At 48.9% G+C, this 22,442-nt stretch overlaps 1 protein-coding gene across 1 annotated transcript in view; it reads left to right on the top strand.

The window, feature by feature from the left end:
• Positions 1-22,442, top strand: part of LOC115126160 (interleukin-1 receptor accessory protein-like 1) — a 423,550-nt gene that overhangs the window by 359,603 nt on the left and 41,505 nt on the right. Inside the window, exon 8 of the mRNA XM_065018987.1 lies at positions 10,798-10,943. Within this exon, the coding sequence (XP_064875059.1) occupies positions 10,798-10,943 (146 nt within the window). The remainder of the gene's footprint in view (positions 1-10,797; positions 10,944-22,442) is intronic.

Here is a 22,442-nt window from a genome sequence, read left to right as displayed (position 1 = left end):
GAGAGGGATAGAGAGGGATGGAGGAGGATGTAGAGGGAAGGAGAGGGATTGAGGAGGATGGAGAGGGATAGAGAGGGATGAAGGAGGATGGATAGGGATGTAGAGGGATTTAGAAGGATGGAGGTGGATTGAGAGGGATAGAGAGGGATATAAAGGGATGGACGTGGATGGAGAGGGAAATAGAGAGATGGAGGTGGATGGAGAGGGATAGAGAGGGATGGAGAGGGATAGAGAGGGATGGAGGTGGATGGAGGAGATGGAGAGGGATGGAGGAGGATGGAAAGGGATAGAGAGGGATGGAGAGGATGGAGAAGGATAGGAGGTGGATGGAGAGGATGGAGGATGGAGAGGGATAGAGAGGGATGGAGGTGGATGGAGAGGGAATAGAGGGATAGAGGGGGATGGAGAGATGATAGAGGGATAGAGAGGGATGGAGGTGGATGGAGAGGGATATAGAGGGATGGAGGTGGATGGAGAGGGATATAGAGGGATGGAGGTGGATGGAGAGGGATATAGAGGGATGGAGGTGGATGGAGAGGGATATAGAGGGATGGAGGTGGATGGAGAGGGATGAGGGGGATGGATGGAGAGATGGATAGAGAGGGATGGACGTTGATGGAGAGGAATGGAGGAGGATATAGAGGGATGCAGGAGGGTGGAGAGGGATATAGAGAGGATGGAGGTGGATGGAGGGATATAGAGGGATGGAGGTGGATGGAGATGGATAGAGAGGGATGGACGTTGATGGAGAGGAATGGAGGAGGATATAGAGGGATGCAGGAGGGTGGAGAGGGATATAGAGGGATGGAGGTGGATTGAGAGGGATAGAGAGGGATATAAAGGGATGGAGGTGGATGGAGAGGGAAATAGAGGGATGGAAAGGGATGGAGGTGGATGGAGAGGGATAGAGAGGATGGAGGTGGATGGAGAGAGATAGAGAGGTATGGAGGAGGATGGAGAGGAATATAGAGGGATGGATGTGGATGGAGAGGGATAGAGAGGGATGGAGGAGGATGTAGAGGGAAGGAGATGGATTGAGGAGGATGGAGAGGGATAGAGAGGGATGAAGGAGGATGGATAGGGATGTAGAGGGATTTAGAAGGATGGAGGTGGATTGAGAGGGATAGAGAGGATATAAAGGGATGGACGGGATGGAGAGGGAAATAGAGAGATGGAGGTGGATGGAGAGGGATAGAGAGGGATGGAGAGGGATAGAGAGGATGGAGGTGGATGGAGGGAGATGGAGAGGGATGGAGGAGGATGGAAAGGGATAGAGAGGGATGGAGAGGGGATGGAGAAGGGATGGAGGTGGATGGAGAGGGATAGAGGAGGATGGAGAGGGATGGAGAGGGATGGAGGGGAAATAGAGGGATGAGGGGGATGGAGAGGGATAGAGAGGATATAGAGGGATGGTGGATGGAGAGGATAGAGGGGGATGGAGATGGAGAGGATAAGAGGATGGAGGTGGATGGAGAGGGATATAGAGGGATGGAGGTGGATGGAGAGGGATAGAGATGGATGGATGGAGAGGGATAGAGAGGGAGAAGTGGAGGATGGATAGGAGGGATGGAGATGGAGAGGAAGAGGATGGAGGATGGAGGATGGAGAGGGATATAGAGGGATGGAGGTGGATGGATGGATATAGAGGGATAGGTGGATGAGGATAGAGAGGATGGAGGATGGATGGAGAGGGATGGATGCAGGATAGAGAGGATATGGAGGGATGGAGGTGGAGAGGGATATAGAGGGATGGAGGTGAGATGGAGATGGATAGAGAGGGATGGAGATGATGGAGAGGGAATGGAGGAGGATAGAGAGGGATGGAGGGATGGAGGGGATAGAGAGGATATAGAGGATGGAGGTGGATGGAGATGGATAGAGAGGATGGACGTTGATGGAGAGGAATGGAGGAGGATATAGAGGATGCAGGAGGGTGGAGAGGGATATAGAGGGATGGAGGTGGATGGAGAGGGATATAGAGGGATGGAGGTGGATGGAGATGGATAGAGAGGGATGGACGTTGATGGAGAGGAATGGAGGAGGATATAGAGGATGCAGGAGGGTGGAGAGGGATATAGAGGGATGGAGGTGGATGGAGAGGGATATAGAGGGATGGAGGTGGATGGAGATGGATAGAGAGGGATGGACGTTGATGGAGAGGAATGGAGGAGGATATAGAGGGATGCAGGAGGGTGGAGAGGGATAGAGAGGGATATAGAGGGATGGAGGTGGATGGAGATGGATAGAGAGGGATGGACGTTGATGGAGAGGAATGGAGGAGGATATAGAGGGATGCAGGAGGGTGGAGAGGGATATAGAGGGATGGAGGTGGATTGGAGAGGGATAGAGAGGGATATAAAGGGATGGAGGTGGATGGAGAGGGAAATAGAGGGATGGAAAGGGATGGAGGTGGATGGAGAGGGATAGAGAGGATGGAGGTGGATGGAGAGAGATAGAGAGGTATGGAGAGGATGGAGAAATATAGAGGGATGGATGTGGATGGAGAGGGATAGAGAGGGATGGAGGAGGATGTAGAGGAAGGAGAGGGATTGAGGAGGATGGAGAGGGATGGAGAGGGATAGAGAGGGATGAAGGAGGATGGATAGGGATGTAGAGGATTTAGAAGGATGGAGGTGGATTGAGAGGGATAGAGAGGGATATAAAGGGATGGACGTGGATGGAGAGGGAAATAGAGAGATGGAGGTGGATGGAGAGGGATAGAGAGGGATGGAGAGGGATAGAGAGGGATGGAGGTGGATGGAGGGAGATGGAGAGGGATGGAGGAGGATGGAAAGGGATAGAGAGGGATGGAGAGGGATGGAGAAGGTTGGAGGTGGATGGAGAGGGATAGAGGAGGATGGAGAGGGATAGAGAGGGATGGAGGTGGATGGAGAGGGAAATAGAGGGATGGAGAGGGATAGAGGAGGATATAGAGGGATGGAGGTGGATGGAGAGGGATATAGAGGGATGGAGGTGGATGGAGAGGGATATAGAGGGATGGAGGTGGATGGAGAGGGATATAGAGGGATGGAGGTGGATGGAGAGGGATATAGAGGGATGGAGGTGGATGGAGAGGGATATAGAGGGATGGAGGTGGATGGAGATGGATAGAGAGGGATGGACATTGATGGAGAGGAATGGAGGAGGATATAGAGGGATGCAGGAGGGTGGAGAGGAATGGAGTAGGATATAGAGGGATGGAGGAGGATGGAGATGGATAGAGAGGGATATAGAGGGATGTAGAGGGATGAAGGGGGATGGAGAGGGATGGAGGAGGATGGAGAGTGATAGAGGGGGATATAGAGGGATGGAGGAGGATGGAGAGGGATGGAGGAGGATGGAGAGGGATAGAGGAGGATAAGAGGGCTGGAGAGGGATGGAGGAGGATAAGAGGGATGGAGATGGATAGAGGAGGATAAGAGGGTTGGAGAGGGATGGAGGAGGATGCAGGAGGGATGGAGAGGGATAAGAGGGCTATAGGAGGGATGGAGGAGGATAAGGGCTGGAGATGGATAGAGGAGGATAAGAGGGGGAGAGGGATGGAGGAGGATAAGAGAGCTGGAGAGGGATGGAGGAGGAGAGAGAGGGCTAGGGAGGGATGGAGGAGGATAATTGGGCTGAGATGGATAGAGGAGGATAAGAGGGCTGGAGAGCGATGGAGGAGGACAAGAGGGCTGGAGAGGGATGGAGGAGGATAAGAGGGCTGGAGAGGGATGGAGGAGGATAAGATGGCTGGAGAGGGATGGAGGAGGATGGAGAGGGCTGGAGAGGGATGGAGGAGGATAAGAGGGCTGGGGAGGGATGGAGGAGGATAAGAGGGCTGGAGAGGGATAGAGAGGGATGGAGGTGGATGGAGAGGGAAATAGAGGGATAGAGGGGGATGGAGAGGGATAGAGGAGGATATAGAGGGATGGAGGTGGATGGAGAGGGATATAGAGGGATGGAGGTGGATGGAGAGGGATATAGAGGGATGGAGGTGGATGGAGAGGGATATAGAGGGATGGAGGTGGATGGAGAGGGATATAGAGGGATGGAGGTGGATGGAGATGGATAGAGAGGGATGGACGTTGATGGAGAGGAATGGAGGAGGATATAGAGGGATGCAGGAGGGTGGAGAGGGATATAGAGGGATGGAGGTGGATGGAGAGGGATATAGAGGGATGGAGGTGGATGGAGATGGATAGAGAGGGATGGACGTTGATGGAGAGGAATGGAGGAGGATATAGAGGGATGCAGGAGGGTGGAGAGGGATATAGAGGGATGGAGGTGGATTGAGAGGGATAGAGAGGGATATAAAGGGATGGAGGTGGATGGAGAGGGAAATAGAGGGATGGAAAGGGATGGAGGTGGATGGAGAGGGATAGAGAGGGATGGAGGTGGATGGAGAGGATAGAGAGGTATGGAGGAGGATGGAGAGGAATATAGAGGGATGGATGTGGATGGAGAGGGATATAGAGGGATGGAGGAGGATGGAGAGGGAAGGAGAGGGATTGAGGAGGATGGAGAGGGATAGAGAGGATGAAGGAGGATGGATAGGGATGTAGAGGGATTTAGAAGGATGGAGGTGGATTGAGAGGATAGAGAGGGATATAAAGGGATGGACGTGGATGGAGAGGGAAATAGAGAGATGGAGGTGGATGGAGAGGGATAGAGAGGGATGGAGAGGGATAGAGAGGGATGGAGGTGGATGGAGGGAGATGGAGAGGGATGGAGGAGGATGGAAAGGGATAGAGAGGGATGGAGAGGGATGGAGAAGGTTGGAGGTGGATGGAGAGGGATAGAGGAGGATGGAGAGGGATAGAGAGGGATGGAGGTGGATGGAGAGGGAAATAGAGGGATAGAGGGGGATGGAGAGGGATAGAGGAGGATATAGAGGGATGGAGGTGGATGGAGAGGGATATAGAGGGATGGAGGTGGATGGAGAGGGATATAGAGGGATGGAGGTGGATGGAGAGGGATATAGAGGGATGGAGGTGGATGGAGAGGGATATAGAGGGATGGAGGTGGATGGAGAGGGATATAGAGGGATGGAGGTGGATGGAGATGGATAGAGAGGGATGGACGTTGATGGAGAGGAATGGAGGAGGAGGTATAGAGGATGCAGGAGGGTGGAGAGGGATATAGAGGGATGGAGGTGGATGGAGAGGGATATAGAGGGATGGAGGTGGATGGAGATGGATAGAGAGGGATGGACGTTGATGGAGAGGAATGGAGGAGGATATAGAGGGATGCAGGAGGGTGGAGAGGGATATAGAGGGATGGAGGTGGATGGAGAGGGATATAGAGGGATGGAGGTGGATGGAGATGGATAGAGAGGGATGGACGTTGATGGAGAGGAATGGAGGAGGATATAGAGGGATGCAGGAGGGTGGAGAGGGATAGAGAGGGATATAGAGGGATGGAGGTGGATGGAGATGGATAGAGAGGGATGGACGTTGATGGAGAGGAATGGAGGAGGATATAGAGGGATGCAGGAGGGTGGAGAGGGATATAGAGGGATGGAGGTGGATTGAGAGGGATAGAGAGGGATATAAAGGGATGGAGGTGGATGGAGAGGGAAATAGAGGGATGGAAAGGGATGGAGGTGGATGGAGAGGGATAGAGAGGGATGGAGGTGGATGGAGAGAGATAGAGAGGTATGGAGAGGAATATAGAGGGATGGATGTGGATGGAGAGGGATAGAGAGGGATGGAGGAGGATGTAGAGGGAAGGAGAGGGATTGAGGAGGATGGAGAGGGATGGAGAGGGATAGAGAGGGATGAAGGAGGATGGATAGGGATGTAGAGGGATTTAGAAGGATGGAGGTGGATTGAGAGGGATAGAGAGGGATATAAAGGGATGGACGTGGATGGAGAGGGAAATAGAGAGATGGAGGTGGATGGAGAGGGATAGAGAGGGATGGAGAGGGATAGAGAGGGATGGAGGTGGATGGAGGGAGATGGAGAGGGATGGAGGAGGATGGAAAGGGATAGAGAGGGATGGAGAGGGATGGAGAAGGTTGGAGGTGGATGGAGAGGGATAGAGGAGGATGGAGAGGGATAGAGAGGGATGGAGGTGGATGGAGAGGGAAATAGAGGGATGGAGAGGGATAGAGGAGGATATAGAGGGATGGAGGTGGATGGAGAGGGATATAGAGGGATGGAGGTGGATGGAGAGGGATATAGAGGATGGAGGTGGATGGAGAGGGATATAGAGGGATGGAGGTGGATGGAGAGGGATATAGAGGGATGGAGGTGGATGGAGATGGATAGAGAGAGATGGACATTGATGGAGAGGAATGGAGAGGAGGATATAGAGGATGCAGGAGGGTGGAGAGGAATGGAGTAGGATATAGAGGGATGGAGGAGGATGGAGATGGATAGAGAGGGATATAGAGGGATGTAGAGGGATGAAGGGGATGGAGAGGGATGGAGGAGGATGGAGAGTGATAGAGGGGGATGGAGGAGATGGATGGAGGGATGGAGGAGGATGGAGAGGGATAGCGGAGGATAAGAGGGCTGGAGACGGATGGAGGAGGATAAGAGGGCTGGAGATGGATAGAGGAGGATAAGAGGGTTGGAGAGGGATGGAGGAGGATAGGAGGGATGGAGGAGGATAAGAGGGCTAGGGAGGGATGGAGGAGGATAATTGGGCTGGAGATGGATAGAGGAGGATAAGAGGGTTGGAGAGGGATGGAGGAGGATAAGAGAGCTGGAGAGGGATGGAGGAGGATAAGAGGGCTAGGGAGGGATGGAGGAGGATAATTGGGCTGGAGATGGATAGAGGAGGATAAGAGGGCTGGAGAGCGATGGAGGAGGACAAGAGGGCTGGAGAGGGATGGAGGAGGATAAGAGGGCTGGAGAGGGATGGAGGAGGATAAGATGGCTGGAGAGGGATGGAGGAGGATAAGAGGGCTGGAGAGGGATGGAGGAGGATAAGAGGGCTGGGGAGGGATGGAGGAGGATAAGAGGGCTGGAGAGGGATGGAGGAGGATAAGAGGGATGGAGAGGGGTGGAGGAGGATAAGAGGGCTGGAGAGGGATGGAGGAGGAGGATGTTGTTTGTAGTTGCGTTCCTTTCTTTGTTTGCTGAAATGCATACCTTTTCAATAAACATTAATCAAATACCACCACCGACTGTTTACTTGTTGAGATTGGCACATGTGCATTTGTGCTGAATTGCCATCTTAGAACAACAGCAATGAGCAAACAGTCTGTGGTTATATTTGATTAACGTTTATTGAAATAGTATGGATTCCAGCAAACAGAAAGGAACGCAACTACAGAGGACAAACATAGGTACAAGGTGGCCGTTTAATAATTAAAATGTTTTGAAGTGTTGATCTTGGGAGAATCAATGTAGTCGGAGCTAGATTCCACAAAGCCTGGTCTGGGCTCCATGACGTTGGGGAAGTTCATCAGAAACTTCCTTCATCATGGAGAGGGATTTAGTCGTCTATCACCCCGGTAACTCCCCATCCTCAAATGATTCTGTTCTCTTGTTTGTGAACTACTGTACAGTGATCCCACATTACAGACGGGGAAGACAAGATGGTCATGAGAAGCAAATGATTACAGATGCTTCAACTCTCTCAAGAGAGGACTGAAGTCATTTAACCTCTAGGCTGTATAGACTTCTGTCTTAATATCCAGTCTGAAGAGGAACGAGATCATTAGAACAGTAGGGATGGAGGAGTGCATTATAAGAGATATCACCGTCTCTGTACCACATATCAATTGGAGACCAGACCACTCCATGATGTATGTCATGTTATCCTCTTATCTAAAGGTAAACCAGAAGGACGGCTCTGTATTACCTCTCACACATAACACCTCTGGGTTATATGATGGGCTGAAACGGGTGACGTCTCCACGTCAGTCTCTGTATCTCGTCTACTATATAGTCTGTTGAACGTCTCCACGTCAGCCTCTGTATCTAGTCTACTATATAGTCTGTTGAACGTCTCCACGTCAGTCTCTGTATCTAGTCTACTATATCTGTCTGTCTGAATCGTCTCCTGTTGACGTCCAGTCTCTGTATCTAGTCTACTATATAGTCTGTTGAACGTCTCCACGTCAGTCTCTGTATCTAGTCTACTATATAGTCTGTTGAACGTCTCTGTCTCCACGTCAGTCTCTGTATCTAGTCTACTATATAGTCTGTTGACCGTCTCTGTCTCCACGTCAGTCTGTCTCCACGTATCTCTGTAGTCTACTATATAGTCTGTTGAACGTCTCCACGTCAGTCTCTGTCTCCATCTCTGTCTACTATATAGTCTGTTGAACGTCTCCGCGTCAGTCTCTGTATCTAGTCTAGTCTCTGAACGTCTCCATCTAGTCTACTATATACTGTCTGTTGAACGTCTCTCCACGTTGAACAGTCTCTGTATCTAGTCTACTATATAGTCTGTTGAACGTCTCCACGCCTCTGTAGTCTCTGTATCTCTCTGTAGTCTACTATATAGTCTGTTGAACGTCTCCACGTCAGCCTCTGTCTCCACGTCAGTCTCTGTATCTCGTCTACAATAGCCTGTTGAACATCATTGTCCCTTCTCTGTGTCTCCCCAACAACCTGCTCCCTCCTCCACATTCCTCCCCCTCCTTCCACCAACCTCCTCTTCACCTCCTCCTCCCCCTTCCTTTACCTCTCCCCTCCTCCACCTCCTCTCCACTTCCTCCCACTCCTCCCTCCAACCTCCTCCCACCAACCTCCTCAGCTCCTCCTCTCCCCCCCACCTTCACCTCTCCCCCCACCCTCCCTCCACCTCCCTCCTCCCCCCTTCCTTCACCTCTCCCCCCACCCTCCTCCACCTCCTCCTCTCCCCTTCCTTCACCTCCCCCCACCCTCCTCACCTCCTCCTCTCCCCTTCCCTTCCTTCACCTCTCCCCCCCCACCCTCCTCCACCTCCTCCTCCCCCTTCCTTCACCTCTCCCCCACCCTCCCTCACCTCCTCCTCTCCCCTTCCTTCACCTCTCCCCCCCCACCCTCCTCCACCTCCTCCTCCCCCTTCCTTCACCTCTCCCCCCCACCCTCCTCACCTCCTCCTCTCCCCTTCCTTCACCTCTCCCCCACCCTCCTCCACCTCCTCCTCCCCCTTCCTTCACCTCTCCCCCCACCCTCCTCACCTCCTCCTCTCCCCTTCCTTCACCTCTCCCCCACCCTCCTCCACCTCCTCCTCTCCTCCCTTCCTTCACCTCTCCCCCCACCCTCCTCCACCTCCTCCTCTCCCCTTCCTTCACCTCTCCCCCCCCTCCTCCACCCTCCTCCCTCTCCCCTTCCTTCAGCTCCTCCTCCACCTCCCCCTCTCCCTTCCTTCACCTCTCCCCCCCACCCTCCTCACCTCCTCCTCTCCCCCTTCCTTCACCTCCTCCCCCTCCCCCTTCCCTCCCCCCCACCCTCCTCCACCTCCTCCCCTTCCTTCACCTTCCCCCACCTCTCCCCCCCTCCACCCTCCCCCACCTCCTCCCCTCCCCTTCCCCTTCCTTCACCTCTCCCCCCCACCCTCCTCCACCTCCTCCTCTCCCCCCCTTCACCTCTCCCCCCCCCCTCCCCCCACCTCCTCCACCTCTCCCCTTCCTTCACCTCTCCCCCCCACCCTCCTCCACCTCCTCCTCTCCCATTCCTTCCTTCCCCCCACCCTCCCCCTCCTCCTCCCCCCCTCCTCCACCTCCTCCTCCTCCTCCACCCCCTTCCCTCTCCCCCCCCACCCTCCTCCACCTCCTCCTCTCCCCTTCCTTCATCTCTCCCCCCCACCCTCCTCCACCTCCTCCTCTCCCCTTCCTTCACCTCTCCCCCCCACCCTCCTCCACCTCCTCCTCTCCTAGTCCAACAGGTCTTGTCATCTTATCTCCTTCATGGATCCTTCATGGAGCCTCAGTTAGAAGCAGTTGGGTGTTGGAAAGCTAAGGGCATTACCACAACTGTAAATACTAGATTCCCCATGTCAGTCTGCCTTCCACTTCCACCATCTGTACTGCACTGTGTAATTGACCTGATGAACTTCCCCCATCCTTCCCAGACATGCTGAAGAGGAGAAATGGGATTGATTGTTCTGAACCACATTCAAGTGTCCCCAAGGGAGAGGAGAACAACAGCAAGTGACATTTGTACAGTTGTCTTTTCGCATTATTAGGCTCAGTGTCATAAAAGAGACAGAATGGCGGCCGATATCTGTAAACACTAAAGAATAGAGATCATTATTTTTCCATCTGTTCCGCCTGCTCTGTGTGTGCCTAGCAGGAGAGATTCCTTTACTTTTTAACTCATATTGTTTTTCTCTGCCGTTCCTCCGTTTCCATAGCAGCATGCCGCTATAAGAAGATACTTTTTCAACCTCATTATTTAGCTAGTTATCTTACAACACTGTGCGAGCTGAAACAATGCTGTTGACTTTCAATGAAATGACTGTAAAGTCTGTAGAAATGATGACTGACTGTGGTATTACGGTCATCCATGGTTTGTAAAGTGTACCATCACTTGTGCTGTTCTATCCACAATCTGTATCAAGGCCAATTCATGTCAAGTCACGTCTCCAGTGAAATTAGCATCCTCGCTAATCTGCCCCCCAAGCCAGCCCTCCTGGGTAATCAAGTCACAGTGAGGGGGATAATGCTTGGTAATTGTCAATCAATCACAGACAGAATCATCACAGAGACTTTCTCTTCTCTGTTCTCCCTCCTCTCTTCTCCCTTCTCTCTTCTCCTCTCCTCTTCTCTCTTCTCCTCCCCTTTTCTCTCTTCTCCTCCCCTTTTCTCTACGTTCTCCTCTCTGCTTCTCTCCTCTCCTATTCTCTTCTCCTCTTCTATTGTCTTCTCTGCAGGCTTATCCGGGAGCACCTGGGAGAGCAGGAGGTGTCGATCACCCTGACCATTGACTCGGTGGAAGAGGCTGATCTGGGGAACTACTCCTGCTTCGTGGAGAATGGCAACGGCAGACGGCAGGCTAACATCCAGCTCGCAAAGAGAGGTAGGACACACAGACACACAAACACACACACACACACACACACACACACACACACACAGCTGAGTTTTCACTTAAAACCATAATTATCTGAAGGTTATTCTGTCTGTTTCATTTTTTAGATACCTGCTTAATGTCACATTAACGTCAAACATTGAAATGTGTTTTAAGGCTGGAGACCGACAGATAGACAGATGTTATCTTGTTGCCAATTCAGAGAAGCAGCAGAGGGACCATGTTCATCTCTCTCTGTTTTTCTAGACACGTTGCATCCTTTCAAATCTTGATGGTCAGAGCCCATTGGCTGACTAACGTCTACCAGAGTAGGGCCTGGACTCAATGCATCTCCATCCATCACCATGGTGACAGCATTAGCTTCATTCCAGAGCACGGCCCAATCTCACAACACCACAACAAAGCTATCTACCAGACAGGGCCTGGTCCCCCAACACCATAACAAAGCTATATACCAGACAGGGCCTAGTCCCCCAACACCACAACAAAGCTATATACCAGACAGGGCCTGGTCCCCCAACACCACAACAAAGCTATCTACCAGACAGGGCCTGATCCCTCAACACCATAACAAAGCTATCTACCAGACAGGGCCTGATCCCTCAACACCATAACAAAGCTATCTACCAGACAGGGCCTGATCCCCCAACACCATAACACAAGCCATCCACCAGACAGGGCCTGATCCCCCAACACCATAACACAAGCCATCCACCAGACAGGGCCTGGTCCCCAAACACCATAACACAAGCCATCCACCAGACAGGGCCTGGTCCCCCAACACCATAACACAAGCCATCCACCAGACATGGCCTGATTCCCCAACACCATAACACAAGCCATCCACCAGACAGGGCCTGGTCCCCCAACACCATAACACAAGCCATCCACCAGACAGGGCCTGGTCCCCCAACACCATAACACAAGCCATCCACCAGACAGGGCCTGGTCCCCCAACACCATAACACAAGCCATCCACCAGACAGGGCCCCAACACCATAACACAAGCCATCCACCAGACAAACACCATAACACAAGCCATCCACCAGACAGGGCCTGGTCCCCCAACACCATAACACAAGCCATCCACCAGACAGGGCCTGGTCCCCCAACACCATAACACAAGCCATCCACCAGACAGGGCCTGGTCCCCCAACACCATAACACAAGCCATCCACCAGACAGGGCCTGGTCCCCCAACACCATAACACAAGCCATCCACCAGACAGGGCCTGGTCCCCCAACACCATAACACAAGCCATCCACCAGACAGGGCCTGGTCCCCCAACACCATAACACAAGCCATCCACCAGACAGGGCCTGGTCCCCCAACACCATAACACAAGCCATCCACCAGACATGGCCTGATTCCCCAACACCATAACACAAGCCATCCACCAGACATGGCCTGATTCCCCAACACCATAACACAAGCCATCCACCAGACAGGGCCTGGTCCCCCAACACCATAACACAAGCCATCCACCAGACAGCCAACATGATAAAGGGTGATGTCACAAGTGTTCTGTCTTTGGCATCATTAAAGTGAAGACTTATTTTATCAAATCAATTCTCTGTAATTATTATTACGTGATTAAACTAATCATGTAAATGTAATTAACTAGGAAGTTGGGGCACCAAGGAAAATCTTCAGATTACAAAGTTATAATTTTCCTAATATAACTTCAGATATTTTAATATCTGATCAATAAATCTTCTAATTAATGAATTATTCTTTACCTCACGTTAGTCTCATTCCAAACGTTGGTGTTGTTTATCTGCATGAACCCAGCCTTCACTATGAATCATCCATACATCAATTATCTTAATCATTTATTTACTAACTAAATAATCACAGAAATGCATAACAAACAAACAAACAGTAGATATGGTTACAAGGAAATGATAAGGGATGTGCCCTAGTGCCCTAGTATGGCGGCTTGGTAGACAAAGGGACTGAGAAGGGCGTGAAAGACAAGACACTACAGAGTTGATAATTATAATCATTGAAATGCAAATCCTTTGCACATGAACGCTCACTCATTCGGGATAACTGCAATCAATCAATATATATATATGTACAGTGTGTCGTTGTGATCTCTGTTGGAATTGTCCTTTCTCTGTTGGAAAGTTCATCTGAGATTCTCTCTGCATCCCTGGGGACTTTTGTTAGAATGGATACTTCAGAGTAACATTCAGAAATGTTCTTATAGAATAGATGTGTCGGCGGTTGTCGGCCTTTTCATTTCAGGTCGACATAACGTCTAGCTGCAGACTAGTAATTAGTATCGAAGAGTTGCTTTTATTCTGTCGGATCGATAGACTCAGAGTTTAACCACATGGTTAAGAATTCAGCAACCATTACAACCTTAGCTTGTCCTGTGGTTTTTGTGGTCTCTACTCAAACCTTAGCCCCCTCGATGCTCGAGGTACACATGGTCTGAAGTGGGCTTCTCCAGGTGTGGGTTTTATTCGGCACAGTAAAAAGGCTGTCCCATGACGCCAGATCGATGTCTGTGCTCACCGGGGCGGGCCAATGACTTCGTGAAACTTTAAAGGGAATTGGATTCTCTTTCATTAAACAGTTTAAAATCACATTACATCATTTCACAAATAGTTTCATCTTTACTCATTCATTTTATACAATAATAAGATGCAAATCTCATAACGGAGACTCTTGTATAAACAGAGTCATGGTAATGTGGCTGTATTGTCTCTCAATGAGGTCACAAACATTAAACAAAACGGACCGGTCGTAGCTGGATTCTCCACCGACCGGTTACACATTCTCCAAAACATGGATATTGTTCAGTTCTCAAGTTCTGTGAGATAGAATAAGTTCCTTTTATTCTACTGTGAACCTTTCTCTCTCTATACTGCATGAGGGAGAGAGTCTCCTCCATGAATTTACGACCTGAGATAACAGAGCCTGGGTATAGGAGGAAGAGAGAGGTGGTGAGAGAGAGAGAGTTGGTGCTTGCTATATCCAAAGAGGGCCACGTCATGACACAAGCCATCCACCAGACAGCCAACATGATAAAGGGTGATATCACAAGCCATCCACCAGACAGTCAACATAATAAAGGGTGATGTCACAAGCCATCCACCAGACAGCCAACATGATAAATGGTGATGTCACAAGCCATCCACCAGACAGTCAACATGATAAAGGTTGATGTCACAAGCCATCCACCAGACAGTCAACATCTAAAGGGTGATGTCACTCCACCAGACAGTCCATGATAAAGGGTGATCATCCAAGCCATCCACCAGATGTCAGCCATCCACCAGACAGTCCTCTTCCTCTTCCTCAACCCAAGCCATCCCCAGACAGTCATTCTATACCTCCTCTTCCTCCTTCCTCCCCACCCCTCATCCTCTACCTCCTCTTCCCTCTTCCTCCCCACCCCCTCATCATCTACCTCCTCTTCCCTCTTCCTCCCCACCCCTCATCATTCTACCCCTCATTCCTCCTCTTCCTCTTCCTCTTCCTCCCCACCCCCTCATCCTCTACCTCCTCTTCCTCCCCACCCCCTCATCCTCTACCTCCTCTTCCTCTAACTCCCCACCCCCCATCCTCTACCTCCTCTTCCTCTAACTCCCCACCCCCATCCTCTACCTCCTCTTCCCTCTTCCTCTTCCTCCCCACCCCCTCATCCTCTACCTCTTCTTCCCTCTTCCTCCCCACCCCTCATTCTCTACCTCCTCTTCCTCTTCCCCCACCCCCTCATTCTATACCTCCTCTTCCTCTTCCTCCCCACCCCTCATCCTCTACATCCTCTTCCTCTTCCTCCCCACCCCTCATCCTCTACTTCCTCTTCCTCTAACTCCCCACCCCCATCCTCTACCTCCTCTTCCCTCTTCCTCTTCCTCCACACCCCCTCATCCTCTACCTCTTCTTCCCTCTTCCTCCCCACCCCCTCATCCTCTACCTCCTCTTCCTCCCCACCCCCTCATTCTATACCTCCTCTTCCTCTTCCTCCCCACCCCCTCATCCTCTACCTCCTCTTCCTCCACACCCCCTCATCCTCTACCATCCTCTCCTTCTCTCCTCTTCTCTCCCCTCCATCTCCTGGTTAAATCAAAGATCTTGTCCCCGTGTATCAGCGCACCGTCGGTCAGGTGTCAGAGATTACACTAAAGAGGTCCATTCTTCTCTGCCTGGCGCCCACAGCCCACATCCTGACACTCTCCGCCCATAGATTAAGACAAATGATCTCCCGACGGTCGGGGACTGTGCCTCACTTACACAGCGATAGATTTGACAGAGCTACTGGGCACCTCTCCATTCATCTTGTTTCCCCCCCACCTCCTCCTTACAGGGCTAGTGTATTTGGAGGGACGGCTGCCATCGGGATTTGTCACTGACATGTGGGTTGTGGGTGTGGTGTGGAGGGTGCGGAGATGTGGTGGTGTGGAGGGTGCGGAAGTGTGGTGGTGTGGAGGGTGCTGAAGGTGTAGAGGGTGTTGAGTGGTGGAGCGTGTTGACTGCCCTGTGCTGCGTCTCCAGGGGAGAGAGGCGGAGGACGATGGATTGATTTCATCATTAGGAGGACAAAGGGTACCTTATTTGCCTGCTGGGTACTGGATTAAAGCATCCATTATAATAGGTGATTTCACTGGGGAGGCCTTCTCTGTGGGACTAGTTCAAGTAAATCCTTCAGATTTAGGAATGATTTGGGCTCCATGGTCCTTCTACTCACGGGCCTGAGTTGTAGACCTCTGAATCACTGTTGAATAGAGCCGAAAGTCAATGTAGTATAAAACAAGCTATGTAGAGGTCCAAGGTTGTTGTCACTATTGACTTTATGACCCTGTCAGAAAACAACCACAACAACAAGGAAGCCATTTTGGCCACTCTGAATAAAGATTAAGCAGCCAGTGTCAAACCTGACAAATCTCTCTATAAAACCCATGGATTAAAATGATGAAAATAGCAGCCTTTCTATCCATCCATCGTCGTTGTCTCAAGGTCGCAAGCCTCGGTGGTGCATCAAAACACACTGAAAACAATGTCCATTAAAGCCAAGGTCCGCTGGCTTGTTTTCTTCCTCACCGCCCCGAGCGCTCCTCTCCTCTCCTGGCTCGGGCTCTCTGTAATTTTCTGTCACATTTCATGCACCCGTTGCCACAATTTAGCACCTCAAACAGAGTAAATTATTCTCACCTTGTACAGCCGATGCTGATAAATCAGTGAGGGCCAGTGTCATCTTCCAGGCCAAACTGAATGCACCGACACGGACCGAGGCTGAACGGCTGCCATTAATAAGTTATTAGAGCAGCAATGCCAGAGGATGTAATAAAGAAAACAATTATCAAAAGAACTGAGAGAGAGAGAGAGAGAGAGAGAGAGCGAGAGAGCGAGAGAGAGAGAGAGAGAGAGAGAGAGAGAGAGAGAGAGAGAGAGAGAGAGAATGGGAGGACAGAGAGAGAGACAGAGAGAGAGAGACAGAGAGAGAGAGAGCGAGAGAGAGAGAGAGAGAGAGAGAGAGCGAGAGGGAGAGAGAGAATGGGAGGACAGAGAGAGAAAGAGAGAGAGAGAGAGAGAGAATGGGAGGACAGAGAGAGAGAGAGAGAGAGAATGGGAGGACAGAGAGAGAGAGACAGCGAGAGAGAGAGAGACAGAGAGAGAGAGACAGCGAGAGAGGGAGAATGGGAGGACAGAGAGAGAGAGAGAAAGACAGAGAGAGAGAGAGAGAGAGAGGGAGAGAGAGAGAGGGAGAGAGAGAGAGAGAGAGAGAGAGAGAGAGAGCGAATGGGAGGACAGAGAGAGAGAGAGAGAGAGAGACAGAGGGAGAGAGAGAGAGAGAGAGACAGAGAGAGAGAGAGAGAGAGACAGAGACAGAGAGAGAGAATGGGAGGAGAGAGAGAGAGACAGAGAGAGAGAGAGAGAGAATGGGAGGACAGAGAAAGAAAGAGAGACAGGGAGAGACAGAGAGAGGGAGAGAGAGAGAGACAGAGAGAGAGAGAGAGAATGGGAGGACAGAGAAAGAGAGAGAGAGAGAGGGAGAGAGAGAGAGAGAGAGAGAGAGAGAGAGAGAGAGAGAGAGCAACTCCGATGGCCAGGCACCAAGTGCTTACATTAGAGGAGCCAGGACAATTTACAATCAGCTCCATCTCCCCACAAGCCACAGCACATCAATTGGCCCAGCAGCATAATAAATAAATAAGTAGGATAAAAGCCCAGCATAACAACTTGGTCTGATTCTTTATCTGCAGCGACCACGCCACATGAAAGAGACCGTTCATAGACGGTGTATATGTTTACATAAAGATGATTTGACACAGAGAGACAGACTGACATGCAAACAGACTCACAAGCGCTAGTCCAAACAAACCCTTGCAAACACACACACACACCATTATTTTGGGCATGGCGCAGATAATCACATGGAAGAATTCCTAAGCAAATGAAGTGAAAAATGTAACAGGTAGGAAATGAGACAAGCATCTTCAAAGACTGCTTTCTTCTTTAATTCAGATAGCGTCCTCTAATTAGCTGTCCTATTTTCATGTCTCGGCAGAGTGGTGTCGATCTTCCTTTATCTCTCTCCTTCTTTCTCTCGCTTTTAAGGAGAAGGACTCCCTTGTTCCCCAGCAGAGACTTGTGTTATCAACAGGACACATACCCAGAAAGAACAGGGTGACCCAAATCCTCAAGTTTGCATACTTTCAAAGCACTGATGAGACACTGCTGATTGGCTGGTCAGGCTGCAGTAAAGAGCGTGCTGATTGGACAGAGACAAGGCAGTGTTGTGTTTATTGTAACATCAAATGCATTAGCCTGGATTTGTTTCATCTTTCTGTCAATATTTATTCTCTACGTGTGTGTGTGAGTGCGTGTGCGGGTGTGTGTGTGCGCGTGTGTGTGTTTGTGCGTGCCTGTGTGTCCAATGCAAAAATAATGCTTAATTGGCATGACATCAGACTGGTGCAACTATTTTGGACTTCTTCTCACTTGTACTTTTCGTTCTGCATTTCGGAGACCTAAATATGACCAGGGTTTAGATTCAATCATCAATAAACATCACAAACAACCATCCAAGTGAACCTTGGTCTAACTTGGTCTTCCGAGTGGAACACAAGGGAAAGTGTTTTGAGGTTTCAATCCAAATGGCCAACCTAATCTCGTGCAGTTTATTCTCTGTAGAAATCCTTTAATATACCAAATGAAATGGAACTGGGATGCCATCAAAGCTTTCTCAAAAGCTGCAAGCTTAAAAGAGGAAATAACTTACTATGTAAATATATTCAACACTTTTACGGCCGCTGAGAAAACCGCAACCCTTACGTAAGCAGCAAAATGTATTTACTTAAATCATGATTTTTAACACACACGCACGCACGCATGCACACACACACAGACACACACACACACACACACGAACACACACTTCCACAACCGTTACAACAATAAGTGATCATTGAAAACCATACAGAGACTACCATGAAACACTACAACTCAGAAAGCCTGCTCACACACACACACACACACACACACACACATACGCACACACACATACACAAAATACAAACACCACACAAAAAAACACACACAAAGAAGACAGGAATGGAAAGAGGAGTGTAAATTCTCCAGAGCACAAGGTGAAAGATGATTGTGTCAGAGGGATAGAGCAGCTCTCAGATCAAAGAGGCAGACGGGAGATCACTTCTGGTTTACCACACTGATGGCTGTCTAAAAAAACACTTCTGGTTTACCACTCTGATGGCTGTCTAAAAAAACACTTCTGGTTTACCACACTGATGGCTGTCTAAAAAAACACTTCTGGTTTACCACTCTGATGGCTGTCTAAAAAAACACTTCTGGTTTACCACTCTGATGGCTGTCTAAAAAAACACTTCTGGTTTACCACACTGATGGCTGTCTAAAAAAACACTTCTGGTTTACCACTCTGATGGCTGTCTAAAAAAACACTTCTGGTTTACCACACTGATGGCTGTCTAAAAAAACACTTCTGGTTTACCACACTGATGGCTGTCTAAAAAAACACTTCTGGTTTACCACACTGATGGCTGTCTAAAAAAACACTTCTGGTTTACCACACTGATGGCTGTCTAAAAAAACACTTCTGGTTTACCACTCTGATGGCTGTCTAAAAAAACACTTCTGGTTTACCACTCTGATGGCTGTCTAAAAACACTTCTGGTTTACCACTCTGATGGCTGTCTAAAAAACACTTCTGGTTTACCACTCTGATGGCTGTCTAAAAAAACACTTCTGGTTTACCACACTGATGGCTGTCTAAAAACACTTCTGGTTTACCACTCTGATGGCTGTCTAAAAAACACTTCTGGTTTACCACTCTGATGGCTGTCTAAAAAAACACTTCTGGTTTACCACACTGATGGCTGTCTAAAAAACACTTCTGGTTTACCACTCTGATGGCTGTCTAAAAAAACACTTCTGGTTTACCACACTGATGGCTGTCTAAAAAAACACTTCTGGTTTACTACTCTGATGGCTGTCTAAAAAAAACACTTCTGGTTTACTACTCTGATGGCTGTCTAAAAAAACACTTCTGGTTTACCACTCTGATGGCTGTAAGCTCTGATGCTGCTGCTGGTCATTAATAGCCTACCAAACTTGCTAACTGCCTGGTACTCAGCACTCTATTGTCCGTCGAATCACTCTGAAATCAATGCAAATGTTATCGAAAATCTAATCAAACACTTCATGAGAGCCCATGAGCTCATGTTGCGCAACATTTCTATTGGCTATGTAATTGCGAGAGAAAACAGAGTGATGGCCTCTATTAAAAAGAGGAAGATCCCATCAGCTTTCTATAGGCTAGACCTACTATCTTTATTTCTCAACTTTTCTAATATTAAGCACATTGCTACTCTTTACAACAGGAGTATAGCCCACCTGGCTGGCAGGAAAATGGTCCACAGGGAAAAGCTTCCTCCATTTGCTATTTAAGTACATAGATGACATGTATTTTTTCACGCTGCCCCTGTTTTGATACATGTGCATGATAATGGTCCATTCTAAATCAAAACAAATGTCACACATTATTTAGTATATGTAAAGACCAGATTCAATCAAGAATAGTGTGATGGGTGACAATATTAGCCTGTCACTTGTGAATGATATATTATCACCTGTGAATGATGCCCAGCATAAGAAACAATGCCTGTGGACAGTTCTTCCGATATCTTCAATATGGAATCGGAATTGGATAAGGACGTGCACAGTTGCGTCCCCGACGTGTGCGCACAAAAAAACAAAGCAGAGCTCAGGCCTTTCAAGCAACTTTTATCAAATCCTCATTAGAGTCGCATCATGCAGCCTTACAATGTATTAAACATCTAAATATATCGCCCAACATTTGTAGAACAACAGGTTACATTAATAACTGTAAATTAAGCAGATACTGTAGGAGTTCCTGTTTCTTTGTTACCTGCTCAACACAGAATAGCCGCATGTGAGCACTACCTCAAATCATTTGGAGACAATATATTTTCTATTTTATTCAGCTATGTTCAATTGTATTCTTCATGCTATAAAATAATGCCACAGAATTCTAAGCAAATCTTAACTAGTGTAGCTCACAGCCATTTGGCATAGTCAGATCAGGACCTAACACAAGGACAACTCAGAGTCTGCTATTCTGTTCTTCTCAAATAGACATTTTCCCCATATCATGCTTCTTTAAACCTGTCTAAAATAAATAATGGGTTTATTGTGAATGTGTAGGCTATATTATATGGATTTATTAAACTTTTTTAAAATGTAGATGTTCCAAAGATCTGCATCAGTGACTTGTAGGCTGTGTGGAAGCCAGGAGATGCTAAATGTGTTTATTTTAATTAACGGTCAATTACCGTGAGAATGACAGTTATTTGCTTGACAATCACCAGCTGTCAACATTTCATGACCGCCACAGCCCTATGGCTGTCTCACACCAAAACACTTCTGGCTTACCACTGATGGCTGTCTCACACCAAAACACTTCTGGCTTACCACTGATGGCTGTCTCACACCAAAACACTTCTGGCTTACCACTGATGGCTGTCTCACACCAAAACACTTCTGGCTTACCACTGATGGCTGTCTCACACCAAAACACCTCTGGCTTACCACTGATGGCTCTCACACCAAAACACTTCTGGCTTACCACTGATGGCTCTCACACCAAAACACTTCTGGCTTACCACTGATGGCTGTCTCACACCAAAACACTTCTGGCTTACCACTGATGGCTGTCTCACACCAAAACACTTCTGGCTTACTACTGATGGCTGTCTAACACCAAAACACTTCTGGCTTACCACTGATGGCTGTCTCACACCAAAACACTTCTGGCTTATCACTGATGGCTGTCTCACACCAAAACACTTCTGGCTTACCACTGATGGCTGTCTCACACCAAAACACTTCTGGCTTACCACTGATGGCTGTCTCACACCAAAACACTTCTGGCTTACCACTGATGGCTGTCTCACACCAAAAACACTTCTGGCTTACCACTGATGGCTGTCTCACACCAAAACACTTCTGGCTTACCACGGATGGCTGTCTCACACCAAAACACTCCTGGCTTACCAGTGATGGCTGTCTTGCACCAAAAAAACACTCCTGGCTTACCAGTGATGGCTGTCTCACCAAAACAACACTTCTGGCTTACCACTGATGGCTGTCTCACACCAAACAACACTTCTGCAGCGTTCAAATGATGAAAATGGATCAGCTTGCGACCTGGGTCGTTATCTCTTATTCTTATTATAAAAGATCTTGATGGGTCTCATGTTCACAGCCCTGGGTGGTTTACAGAGATGGCTGTCTCAGTCCAGTGAATGTTTTAAAGCTTAAATGTATCTTTGAAATGAAAGGCCATTGCTCTAGATATTCTCAGAAGGAGTCTTTAAAAGAAGGGGGATTTGAGACAACAAGATGAAAAGAATCTCAATTGCTTCTAGGGACCAGAATAATAACTGTATCTCTGTGTATTGTTGTGGTGTACTGTTTGGCTAGCGAACGTCTCTTCAGGTCCTTGTGGTTATAGGCTGAGATGAAAACATCATTGTCCTGGTTATGTCTCAGAAAAATGTAGATCGTATGGCCTAAAAAGCGTTGAAGAGTGATGATTTGCCGACCATGGCTCCTTGCTTTCTTATTGAAACCAAAAGGGTTTGATCCCCAGAACTTAGGAAAACACGACACATTGATCTGAAAATGTATCAATTTAGTAGACAGCTTTCATGTTAGCAGTCCACACAACTGGCAGTAGAACTCAGTCCCTAGTTAAGAGATAAGGACGGAAATCAGCAGAACCAGAGCCTTGCAGGTGCACACCCCTCCACTAAACCTACAGCATGAAGCCACTCCACTACCATACACTGCCACAGCCTCAATGTACAGTACTACAGGATTCTAAATGGAACCCGGGAAGGATAGCATTGTGCCTGAGTTACCTCGACACTCAGGCTTTCAGACGGACAGAGTTGTGGTGGGGTGTATTTATT

The sequence above is a fragment of the Oncorhynchus nerka genome, linkage group LG5 (genome assembly GCF_034236695.1).
Source record: "Oncorhynchus nerka isolate Pitt River linkage group LG5, Oner_Uvic_2.0, whole genome shotgun sequence".
In the NCBI taxonomy this organism is placed as follows: domain Eukaryota; kingdom Metazoa; phylum Chordata; class Actinopteri; order Salmoniformes; family Salmonidae; genus Oncorhynchus; species Oncorhynchus nerka.
This window is presented reverse-complemented; position numbering and strand designations above follow the sequence as displayed.